Below are 12,512 nucleotides of genomic sequence, written 5' to 3'. Positions count from 1 at the left end.
ACTATCACAGAACACTGCTGTTTTGAAAGAAAAATGCTGGCTGCAAGTCAACCCGCACGGTGTTGCCGCTGGTGTTGCAACACCGGGCCGCAACACCACTTCAAAAACCTTGTGTCTCAATGCTAAATCTCACGGTGACTCAGGTAATCATGAAATCCAGGATATTGATTCTGATGAACTCACATTTGAATGTGTGCAGGCTATGTATGAGGAGCTATACGAAGATTGGATCAAAAGAAATAAAATAAATTCAATCCTCTCTAAGGATAATGCTGATTTGAAAGAATCTGTGTCTCGACTTGAAGTTGTGCTTAGCAAGAATGATCTTGAATTGTGCAAAGTCAAGGAGGAGCTTGAGAAGGCATCAAAGACTCTTGCAAAATTCAACTCAAGTTCGTCAAAACTTGACTCGATGCTAACTATGGGAAAGGACAACAGAACTGGTCTTGGATATGTTGAAAGCACATATGAACATGGTGAAACTTCCAATTCTAAATCAAAATCAACCATGTTTGTAAAGGCAAGCGAAGACCGCTCTGTCCCCTTAACAGTGAACCCTCCTATGGAGAATCTGCAAATCTCAAAGCTAGCATCGGAACAAAGGCCGAAACAAAATAGAGCTTCTTCCTCTCCTTTGAAAGTTGATCCTCCAATGAAGATATCACAAATCAAGAAACCAGTGTCAACTTCCAAACCAAAGCAAAGAAAACGACATTTTATCTGCCACTACTGTTATAAGCCTGGGCATATCAGACCTTTCTGCTACAAACTAAGAGACGACTACCTAAATTGGAAATCAAATCGGGTGTTGCCCACAGTGTTGTCCAACACCAGGCGCAACACCGCAGTCAAGAAATCTTCCACAAGAAAAGTTTGGGTACCTAAAACTGTTATTCGATGCAATATCATTTATACTTCTTTAAAAACTAACATTGCAGGTAGGGGTGAGCAAGATTTCGGTTAAACCGAATTAACCGACCGAACCGAGCCAATTCGGAAATTCGGTTCGGTTATTTCGGAAATTCGGTTTTCAAATTAAAAAAAAATCGGTTATATCGGTTAATTCGGTTCGGTTACGGTTTTCAAAAATTTGAAATCGGTTAACCGAATTAACCGATATAATAAATATTATTATTTAATAATTTTTTTATTTTTCAATTTTTATAAATATTTTAATATTTAATTTTAAAATCGATATAGTATGTATTAATTGTGTTCAAATAAAACTTATACATTTGTGATGTGTGTGATTTTATGTTTTTATGCATTTGTGTAAAGTGTAGTGTTAAAAAAAAATTACATATATAATTAAAGTTAAATCACAATTTTTTTTAAACTAATCGGTTAATTCGGTCACCGACCGAATTAACCGGTTTTAATTCGGTTCGGTTTTCATCGGTTATGAAAATTAATTCGGTCGGTTCGGTTATGGCTAAATATTTCGGTTCGGTTCGGTTATGGCTAATTCGGTTCGGTCGGTAACCGAATTAACCGAATACTCACCCCTAATTGCAGGTGCATGGTACTTTGACAGTGGGTGTTCACACCACATGACAGGATCTAAAGAACGCCTCACGGATTATGTTGAAGTAAAAAGTGGGTGTGTAACCTATGGTGGTGGTTCCAGAGGAAGAATTGTAGGCAAAGGAACCCTGAATGTTGATGGGCTCCCTGAACTTCATAATGTTCTACATGTTGAAGGACTTAACTCAAACTTAATAAGCATAAGTCAACTTTGTGACGATGATTTACATGTTAAGTTCAATAAAAATAATTGTGAAGTTTTTAATGATGCCAATGTTTGTGTAATGTCAGGTACTCGTTCAGCTGACAATTGTTATCAATTGGGAGAAGGCGATGGTTGCCGAAGTGCCAAGGTGAGTGATTTAGACATATGGCATCAAAAACTGGGACACGTGAGTATCAATACCTTGAAGAATCTGCGTAAGTTTGATGCTGTGAGAGGTATGCCCAATTTAAATTTAGGTGTTGTGTATGTCTGTGGTCCATGCCAGAAAAGTAAACAAACCCGTGTTGCGCACCCGGTGTTGCAACACTTTGGGACAACACAGTGCTTTGAACTTTTGCATATGGATATACTGGGTCCAATGGATGTTGAGAGCTTGGGTGGTAAGAAATATTCGTTTCTTTGTGTTGATGATTTTTCGCATTTTACTTGGGTAAGGTTTCTTAGAGAAAAATCTGATATATTTGATGCTTTTAAGAAGTTGCATGCTAGGATAACAAATCTGTTTGATATGAGGGTGGTTAAAATAAGAACCGATCATGGTGAGGAGTTTGAAAATTCTCATTTTATTTCTTTGTGCCATAAGAAAGGTATCACTCATGATTATTCATCTCCGAAGACCCCTCAAAAATTCGGCATAGCTGAAAGGAAAAATCTAACCCTCCTAGAAATGGCTCGGGTCATGCTTAGTTCTAAGAATGTGTCAAAATGTTTTTGGGCCGAAGCTTTAAATACGGCATGTCACATTTCCAACCGTGTTTATTTAAGGAGTGGTTCTACAATGACCTCATATGAGATTATAATGGGAAGAAAACCAAACCTTAAATATTTTCATATTTTTGGATGTGTAGGTCATGTGTTGAATGATAGAGATCATCTAGCTAAATTTGATTCAAAAAGTGTTAAATGTCTCTTTCTTGGATACTCTACTAATGGCCGTGCTTATCGTGTATTTAATCTGAGAACTAGGACTACAATGGAATCAATTAACGTTGTGTTTGATGATCTTGCAGATCTAACAGTTAAAACACCGGAGGCTGATGTAGAAGAATGGCTGGATATAAGTGAGGCACTGACCAGAAACAGTGTTGAGTCCGGTGTTGAGACCAGTGAGGCAACACCAAGCACAACACCGCCTCTGAACCAAACAGAAACTGTGGATAATGATTACAATCAATGTTTTCAAAACCGGACCGGACCGGCCGGTTGGACCGGTTCAACCGTGAACCGGCCTCCAGACCGGTCCGGACATAAATAAAAACCCGGAAAACAGGTTTAACCGAAAAAAACCGGTTAAAACCCGGTTCAACCGGAAAAACCGGAAACCGGCCGGTCTTCAGGAACCGGCCGGGTCTGTGAAATTATTAAAAAATTGCCCAGAGATCGGCGACGGTTATTTCAAAAACCGTCGCTATATAGCGACGGTTATAGAATAACCGTCGCAATTTAGCGACGGTTTTTTTAAAACCGTCGCTAAATAGCGACGGTTTTTGATGTTTGCTACTTTTTTTTATAATTAATCTTGATGTTTAATTGGGCACTTAAACTTGGTCATCCCTATTTGGTTACATGTTATGTGTAATTTGGATTTTTGAATTTGAAAAATGATTTTTATTTTGATATTTATTGTAATTTTCATCTTAAAAATTAAATAAAAACTATAAAAACATAAATAATCAATATTTTACTATTTTATTTATTATATAAAATAAATAAAATATTAATTTTATTGATCCGGTTCGACCGTCCGGTCGAACCGGTTGAACCGGTTGAACCATTTTTTAAGGCTTGACCGGTTCGATTAACGGTCCGGTTATAAAAACACTGATTACAATGATAATGATGATGTGGTGATCAATTGTGAAAAAGAAATTCCCAGCAAGATTCAGAAAAATCATCCATCATCACAAATCATTGGTGAATTACATGATGGTGTGCAAACAAGAAACAAAGAAAAGGTGGTGTAGTATCCCGATGCCTAATTTGAGTTAATTATTGGATTAATTATATTTCGTTGGGATCGGAAGGACCGAACCGGGTTCGGATCGTCTGAAGAGGGTTCGGATCGTCCGATCAGGGTTCGGATCGTCCGAAGACAGGTGGCTGGACACGTGGAAGACATGCAGAGTTCGGATCGTCCGATCAGGGTTCGGATCGTCCGAAGACAGGTGTCTGGACACGTGGAAGACATGCAGGGTTCGGATCGTCCGATAAGGGTTCGGAAGGTCCGAAGGGTACAGGGTTCGGATCGTCCGAAGTGGATCGGATCGTCCGATCGTTGTCTATAAATAGAGGCGCGAGGCTTCACTATTCCCTCGCCAATTCCGAGTGTTCCAGAGCGTTTTAGTCGTTTCTGATAAGTTTCTAGTCTTTTCCCGAGGTTTAGGCACTAGCGGGGAGCTACTGGTTTTGTAGCGGAGCTGTACTCTAGTTGGGAGCTAGCGGTATCAGTGGGCTGACTACGGACGCAGACTTGATTCTAGGGCTGATTGCTAGGATCTACTGATTTGAGGTACGAAAGTACTATCCGAGATAGCAGGATTGAGTATGCTTTACTATGTGTTGCATGTTTATATGTTGCATTATTATCTGTCATATGATGCATGGTTTATTATGCGGCATTTACATAATCATGTTGAGCCTGACTATTTTTGAGATAGCCTGTTGAGAGGGTGCTCAGCCCTCGTTTGTTGTGGATGGTTGGACCCCGTTGGCCGACGGTGGTCAGGTCACCGGTATATCCACAGGTTTATTTTGGTATGGGAGCCACCTCCTGGTGCGACGGCGCAGAGTGCTACATACCTTGACGTCATTTACCTGAGCAGTATTTCGATATACCCAGATCCTGGTATCCAGTACATTTTGCATACATGCATGTCATAGTCTTGTATACTCATGCTTTCGGTACTGAGCGTTTTATGCTCACGTCCTCGGTTTATCTCTGTTTTGGACACCCTATTCGATGGGGCAGGTCTCAGGTTGGGCGGTCCAGGAGGGAGTGGACAGGGAGCTGGCAGAGGTTGACTTGTAGTTATTGGTATTTGTTCTTGGTATTTAGTTCAATCTGGTTGTTTAAGTATTTTGTACTTACAGATTCGATTGGGTTGCATTACTGTTTTTCCGCTGTTTTACCTGATTCAGTTTTAATGTTAATTTTGCATGCTTAAGTTCTGATTAGTAGGTGATTCTGGAACGGGTCACTACAGGTGGACTACCGCAAAATGATTGGTTCAATCTGCATGGGCTCCACGGGTATGGTACGGTAGGTTAGCCGACAATCTGATAAACTTGGGCTTCAAACGAGGTGAGGTTGATAAAACCCTTTTCATTCAAAAACTGAAATCTGATATTTTGATCTATCAAGTGTATGTAGATGATATTATTTTCAGTGCTTCATCTCAAATGCTTGTGAATAACTCTGTGGATTGCATGTCATCACAATTCGAAATGAGCATGGTAGGAAAACTAACTTTCTTTCTTGGATTGCAAGTTAAGCAATTGCATGATGGTATATTGTGACAACTCAAGTGTTATAGACATTTCTAAGAATCTTGTTCAACACTCTCGAACAAAACACATAGACATAAGACGTCACTTTATTCGAGATTTGGTTGAAAAAAGGCATAATTCGACTGAAATTTGTTAGGACTGAGAATCAACTGGCTGATATATTCACGAAACCTTTGGATTTTGAGAGATTCTCCAATCTTCGGAAATCTCTCAGCATGTGTGTACTTTTAAAAACATTTGTTCAGTGTTGTCAGTGGTGTTGCCAACACCAGAGACAACATTCGTTTTTGCATGACCATTACTAGGATATTAGGCATACTGCATATTCATAATCATCCTATTTATTTGTGCAATGACTGAACAGTGGAGGCAAATTTCTGAAAGGTACCCCTGAGTGTTCATACTTCCAATCGTATGTTGAGAAATAGATTTTGCTCAAATCCAAGGCATTGAGTAGTTGAGGACAATCATGAAAATCGTGATCTTGTCTAAAGTGAAAGATGACTTGGAAAATGTGAGCAAAAGGAGAAAAACAGAAAAGAGGTAAATAAAAAAAAAAAATTAGAAGAAAATGGAAAAAGCTACCTAGAGGAGTCCATTGAAGACCGTTCTTCTAGTGTGGGAGCTACCACTTCTAAGTAAAAATAGTAATGGAAAAAGCTACCTAGGGGAGTCCATTGAAGACCGTTCTTCTAGTGTGGGAGCTACCATTTCTGAATCAAAATAAAATTTTATGGAAGTTTGAATAAAACTCAGTGGTGTTGCCAGGAGGTGTTGCCAACACCAAGTTCTGACACAGCACAGTTTATACACTGCCTGACATTTTGATAATTCATCATATTGGAGGCATATTTAGGACATGCATATTGATTTTTGTTTCGTGAATTCATCGTGTGCAGTAACATATCAGTGTTGACCTATGACAGTTGATAAAAACCTTGATTACCTAGATTTTGAATTTATGTGTATACTTGTGTCAGTGAGTTATAATCGACGTGGGTTTCACTGGATTTTCTTTTGAAAATGTCGTAACACGAGTTTGAATCAATTTTACTATTTGATTTTGGAATTAAACCATAATAAGTTTTTTTTTGGTAAATTTTGAAAATATCACATTTACGGTGTGGATTGTTCAGAACTGAAGGAGTGAATCAATCTGATTTTTTTCGTTGGAGCAAGAGTATATGTGTTTTGTTACCATTGAATCCATGATAATTACTCTTGATTATTTTCACTTGCTCTCACATCTTTCCTACTATCGTGATTTCTTTGTGCATAACTCCTAATATATCTTTATAATTTTCTCTCACATTTTACAGGTTGCTGAAAATACTGCTGATGTTGAGTCCGATGTTGTCAACATCGCTGACAACACTGACTCTTTTGATAATGATAGATCGTGGAGTGTTTGCTACGGTCCAAATTGACTTTGATCTACAGTAGATTCAAAAGCCCAAAGAACCTATTGCTTACTAAGAAATACCAGTGGCTGAGTAGAGAGCGCTTTTGGAAGTTGGCTTACATTCTGGCCAAAAAGGGGGAGAAGGAGAACAAAAATTACATGGTTCTATGGATGGTGCTGAAGCATCTCGAGTTGTTAAGACTCTTTGGGTTGCTGTGCGTGATTAATGAATTTCTCATTCGCATGTCTTCTTATGTTTTCAGGTGTTCTAATGATGGTGTTGACAACACTGTCAACAACACCAGTGCTCTAACATATTTAATTCAGGGGGAGATGAGCTTTAACTCAGGGGGAGACACACTCTAATGCAGGGGGAGCTTAACTGACTGCGATACTTATCAAGATTATCATTTTTGGATGTTTTGTCCAGAAAGGCAAAAAGGGGGAGATTGAAAGGAATACTTTATTCCTTTATTATTTTGCTAAATTGATAATATCAATTTATGATTTTGCCTTTCTAGATTATTGTTTGATTTATTTTTAGATTATAAAATCTTGCTTGATTTATTTATAGATGATAAGATCTTGCTTGATTTATATCTAGATATTATATGATTTGTTTTCATATGATTTTTATCTCTAAGATATTTTATCTTTGTTTAAAAGAGTGTTATATCTAATGAAATCTTGTTTTCCATATTTTCTAGGACTACTTTTTGGGAAGATAATTATGTCAATATATGTGAAAGCACACATATATATACAAGTGTGGTGTACGGCAGAGAGGGTGTGGTTTTAGAGAGAAAAGAGGCTTGAGAGAGAAAAGGGTTTTTTGGAGAGGAGAGAGTTGGACTAGGAAGCTTTTCACATAGAAGAAATTACAAAAGTCCAACACATATTTGCTCTACATTTTTATGTGATCGGGTTGTCACTTTATTGTGTAGGTGCTGAAGTTTTGTGTGATTGTGGATCACTTTGTTGTGAAGAGAAGCTGCTGGAGTTTTTGGGAGTCTTCGGGAAGGTCGGCAGAGGAGTTCTTACATAGAAGAATATACGAAAGCCGAGCCTATTTTTGATGAGAAGTTTTCGTGTGATCGATTGATCACTTTGCAACGCAGAAAGCTGCTGGAGCATTTTCTGAACACACAAGTTCAGTATTGGAGATTTTCGTGTGAAGTGTTTGAGTGATTGATTCACAGATTTTCCGTGTTGCCGATTGGTGTTGCCAACACTCGGAGACAACACTGACGCAGAGTGTTGGACGAAGAGTGGTTGTGTTTGTTTTAAGCAATACGTTTTTTATTTTATGCATCTAGTTTTTATGTGGTTTATTTTGATGCATTTTTAATTCCTTGGAGTGTAAAGGAATTTGCTTTTGTTTTCTCACTAGTATTGTTTTTGGTGTAAACGATTTACATAATTTTTCTAGTGAAATTTTTGCCATGAGGCATCGCACAAGTATTCGTACTTGTGCATAATTTAAAGCTGGTGTTTATTCATTAAAATTATATTTGTGTGTTAATAATTAATTTCCGCTGCATGTTGTGTGCTCGTGTTAACAACACCAGAGCACAACACTAACTTCTGATACACACATTATAATAATGTTTTTATATTTATTTCCTGCACAACAACAATTCCTTACAGATTTTAAGCTCAAAAATTTAATCAAATCAAGCTCAAGCATAAGGATATTCGACTCGTGAGCTCGCACACATGTTCGATAATACACTCGCAAACATGTTCAATAATAAGCTCTTGAACTCGAGCTCGGCTTGTTTAGGTGGCTCGTAAGCTCGAGCTCGATGTTTAGGTGACTCGTAAGCTCGAGCTCGAACTTGACTCATTTGTTGAGTTGACAAATAAAAATATTAGTATTAATGTCAATGGAAAGAAATGAACACAAAACATAATTGAAAAAAAAGATGAATTTACACCACATAGCTACAATTACATTTTGAATCTTAAATACATATCATTATACTAAAATGTTCTTTAAAACACAACAAATTAACAGAAATACACAAACTTATTATTTTTTCCCCAAAAAATTTACATCACCTAGACATATATACATTGAGTAACTTTACAAATTATTATTAATATGGTGATATCAGTGTATGACAAATATTTGTTATCTGGATGATAAAATTATTATTTTGGGATGTTCAATAATATACCGAGTTTTTGTTTTTTTAGTTATTATTTTTGTCATTTAGGTTATTTATAAATGAATTTATATTTTTATGTCTGATTTAAAATTAGTTCATAGATATATTTAATTTTTAACAAGCTCAAACTCAAACTCATTTTATGCTTTACGAGCTAAAAATACGAGCCGAGCTCAAGCCAGGTTTGTTAAACATCATAAACGAGCTATTAATAAATCAAGCTCGAGACGGGCTTGATTAACATGATAAACGAGTTTTTAACGAGCCGGACTCGAACTTTTAACGAGCTTAGTAATTTCAAAACAAACCAAGCTCGAGTCTGATAATAGAAGCTCGAATCAATCTCGAGCCTCAAACAATCTTAAACGAGCCAAATTCAAACTTGATATTATTTGGTTTAGTTTGATTTGATTTAGATCGTCTACATCCCTATTGGTATGGAGTGTGTCTCATGTGAGATCGTCTCATAGATATTAATCTGTGAGAAATGTCAACCATACCCATATTCACAATAAAAAGTAATACTTTTAGTATAAAAAGTAATATTTTTTTCATGGATGACCCAAATAAGATATCCATATCACAAATATGACCCATCAAATATGACCCATGAGACTGTCTCACACAAGTTTTTGTTATTGGTATGACATTCTTTTCTTTATTTTTTTATACCTATTTGTTTGTTTTTCCCCACAAATTTCTGCATTTACTAGTTTGGCTTTTTTTTTTTTTTTTTGCATTTAATTATTTATCTATTTTCGGGAACCATGTAATGATTTTTAAAAAACTGACTTAACGGTCGGGTCAAGATGACCCTCCACCAAAACCAAAAAACCCTCCATTGCCCTATTTCCCAAGGCCCATATTATTTCAAGCGCCTCCCAAAACCCACGGCGGCGATGGATCAATCCGCTTCCGCCGCCGCCGCCACCCTTTTACCATGAAAATCAAATTTGGATCACCTCTGATCCAGCTCTACTTCAACCCTGACCCGAAACTGAATCCTCTCATCCGGTTCATGGCTGCCCAATCTCAACCCCTCTCTACACAATCCTTCCCCACCATTGAAGAAGACGATACTCTCTGCTCGTCAGAAGCTTCAGTTATTCCTACAGAGAAAGAATCCGCTCCTTTGGGTGATCCGAATGGGTACTTGACCGGTGAGGCCAACATCGAGAGGGCCTGGTCCCATTGGAAGAAATTGGGCTGCCCCAAGCTCCTGGTGGCCCCCATGGTGGACAACTCGGAGCTGCCCTTTCGTCTTCTCTGCCGTAAGTACGGCGCTCAAGCTGCCTACACTCCAATGCTTCACTCTAGAATTTTCAGTGAAAACCACAAGTATCGGGCAGAAGAATTTACAACATGTAAGGTATATGTCGGTTCCAGTTTCAATCATCGGTCCTTTTAGCTTGTACGTAGCCCGTATGTCACGAGAAATTTGCTCATTTGATACAAACTCGCGGCTGATATATTCCAGAAACAGGCCGTTTTAGCAGAGCACGAACAGGGGTACTAGCCAGTCAATTGAAGAAAAATCAAATTGTACTTTTGAGTATAAATCTCCGTAAACATAATTATATGAATTAATTTCTTGGTCTCCTTTGAGTGGAAATGGGCCTCATGCCCACATGTTATCTAATGTTTGTATTTGACTCGATTTTGTTTGAAATGGCAGGAGGATAGGCCTTTGTTTGTGCAATTCTGCGCTAATGATCCGGATGTTTTGCTGGAGGCAGCACGGAGAGTGGAGCCTTTCTGTGATTATGTCGACATCAATTTTGGGTATTTGTTTCTCAAGTTTTCACTTGCTTAACATTAAACTGTTTTTATTGTTCTTTTTATTAAATGTTGTGTTGTGTCTGAATATATATGCTTAGTTTAAAATCCATTTGTTTTTAGTTTTTGATATGAAATAGCAATTATTTTTTTTGGAAAACAACATTATCAAGCTTCTTGATGTTATTTATTTATTTAGATCAAAATATTATGTAACATAAACATGGAGGAAGGAACTAGATTTATGATTTTATTATTTTGGATGACAAAACAGTAATTTCAGTTACATGTTATTTATTTGTGTAAAAGCTGTGGAAACCCACATAGTACTAGTAAATACCGTCATAAAAGTATGTTTCAAGTTCCCTTTCCATGAAATCAAAAGAAATTTCAGTCACTTGGAGTTATAACGGATTAGAAATTAGATTGTGGATAGGCTTGCTTGAACTTATCTACTCAAATGCTGCCTCTCTATACATATCAAGGTTTTGTTTTAATATCCTTCAACACTTTATAACGTTTTCCTGTCATGGAAGATGTAGCTTGTCCTCTTGTTTGTCTTCCAACAATCTTTATCCTCAAGCAGCCATTTTTCTTTTAAATTTTGAGTTTATTTGCCGGCCTCTTTTCTTGAATCTTGCTCTCTGTTCGTGACTTCCGGTTAAATTATTTGGGATATTTATGAAAATCTCAAGTGATTCTCTTTGATATTGTAAATTATTGAACTGCTTCATTGCCTTTCTTATCTGGAACATGGAACACCTCAATTTGTTCAATATGAGCCACCCAGTTGGTGTACATATTTATGAACACCTGAGTGAATCACTTTGTTGGTGTACATGATTGAACTGCTTCTTGGCATTGTTATCTGGAATAGAGTTGATCTCAATTTGTTCAATGTCCTTATGCAGTTGTCCCCAACGTATTGCAAGACGGGGGAATTATGGTGCTTTCCTCATGGATAATCTTCCTCTTGTTAGGTCCCTAGTTGAAAAATTGTCTAAAAACCTTAACGTTCTGGTGTCATGCAAAATTCGAATATTTCCAGATTTGCAAGATACCATTAATTATGCCAAAATGCTGGAGGATGCTGGTTGTTCTCTTTTAGCTGTACATGGAAGAACAAGAGATGAAAAGGATGGAAAGAAATTCCGGGCTAACTGGAATGCCGTCAGAGCGGTTAGAGATGTGGTTAGAATTCCTGTCCTTGCTAATGGAAATATACGGCACGTGGATGACGCCTGGCAGTGTATAGAAGAGACTGGTGTCGAAGGGGTACTTTCAGCGGAGTCTCTTCTCGAGAATCCAGCTCTGTTTAGTGGATATCGAACTGCTGAATGGGTACATGAGAATGAAGAAAATACTCAAGAAGGGAAACTGGACCAAGGTGATCTGTTGGTGGAATATTTGAAGTTCTGTGAGAAATATCCAGTTCCATGGCGAATGGTTCGTTCACACGTGCACAAGATGTTGGGAGACTGGTTCAGACTTCATCCAAATGTAAGAAACGATCTTAATTCACAGCACAAGCTCACGTTTGAATTTCTTTATGACATCGTGAACCGACTTAGAGAACTTGGTGTTCAGATGCCTCTTATATTATCTGGAAATGGTAGTTCAGTATAATTGTTGGGTTCTTGTTAGGTTATATTAATATTTTTGTGATTTTTCAAGTTGATTGAAGAATATGACGCTAATCGTGCTATTTCTATGTGGGAAACGGGTTCTTGATCTTTTTCTGTGGGACTCCAAGTGACTTGTCCTACTCGCATCTTCTTTTATTACCACGACCTAAACAATTTTCTGTGTATAATTCAGTCTTGTTTGGGAGCCGTACGGACTGTGGATTGGGCTCCAAGTTCAAGTTAATAATTAATAAAGCTTTATATGAGGTTTCCTATTTTAA

The 12,512-nt window shown here is 37.6% G+C and overlaps 1 protein-coding gene across 1 annotated transcript; it reads left to right on the top strand.

The window, feature by feature from the left end:
• The first annotated feature begins 9,633 nt into the window (after nucleotides 1-9,633).
• LOC140822033 (uncharacterized) lies at nucleotides 9,634-12,512 on the top strand. The gene is made up of 3 exons (XM_073182757.1): nucleotides 9,634-10,199; nucleotides 10,506-10,612; nucleotides 11,518-12,512. Exons 1-3 carry the CDS (start codon nucleotides 9,771-9,773, stop codon nucleotides 12,230-12,232), a joined length of 1,251 nt encoding a protein of 416 aa, XP_073038858.1. The 5' UTR covers nucleotides 9,634-9,770; the 3' UTR covers nucleotides 12,233-12,512.

Source organism: Primulina eburnea, unplaced genomic scaffold (genome assembly GCF_022965805.1).
Source record: "Primulina eburnea isolate SZY01 unplaced genomic scaffold, ASM2296580v1 ctg739_ERROPOS11973397, whole genome shotgun sequence".
Lineage (NCBI taxonomy): Eukaryota > Viridiplantae > Streptophyta > Magnoliopsida > Lamiales > Gesneriaceae > Primulina > Primulina eburnea.
The sequence above is the reverse complement of the archived record's forward strand: the minus strand, read 5'-3'. Positions and strand labels throughout refer to the sequence as shown.

Bases quoted from the DNA above. Each gene is read 5' to 3' on its own strand.
- LOC140822033 (XM_073182757.1), top strand. From the start codon at position 9,771: ATGAAAATCAAATTTGGATCACCTCTGATCCAGCTCTACTTCAACCCT. The intron at 10,200-10,505 runs GTATATGTCGGT...TTGAAATGGCAG, and splicing joins AAGAATTTACAACATGTAAG to GAGGATAGGCCTTTGTTTGT. The intron at 10,613-11,517 runs GTATTTGTTTCT...GTCCTTATGCAG, and splicing joins TATGTCGACATCAATTTTGG to TTGTCCCCAACGTATTGCAA.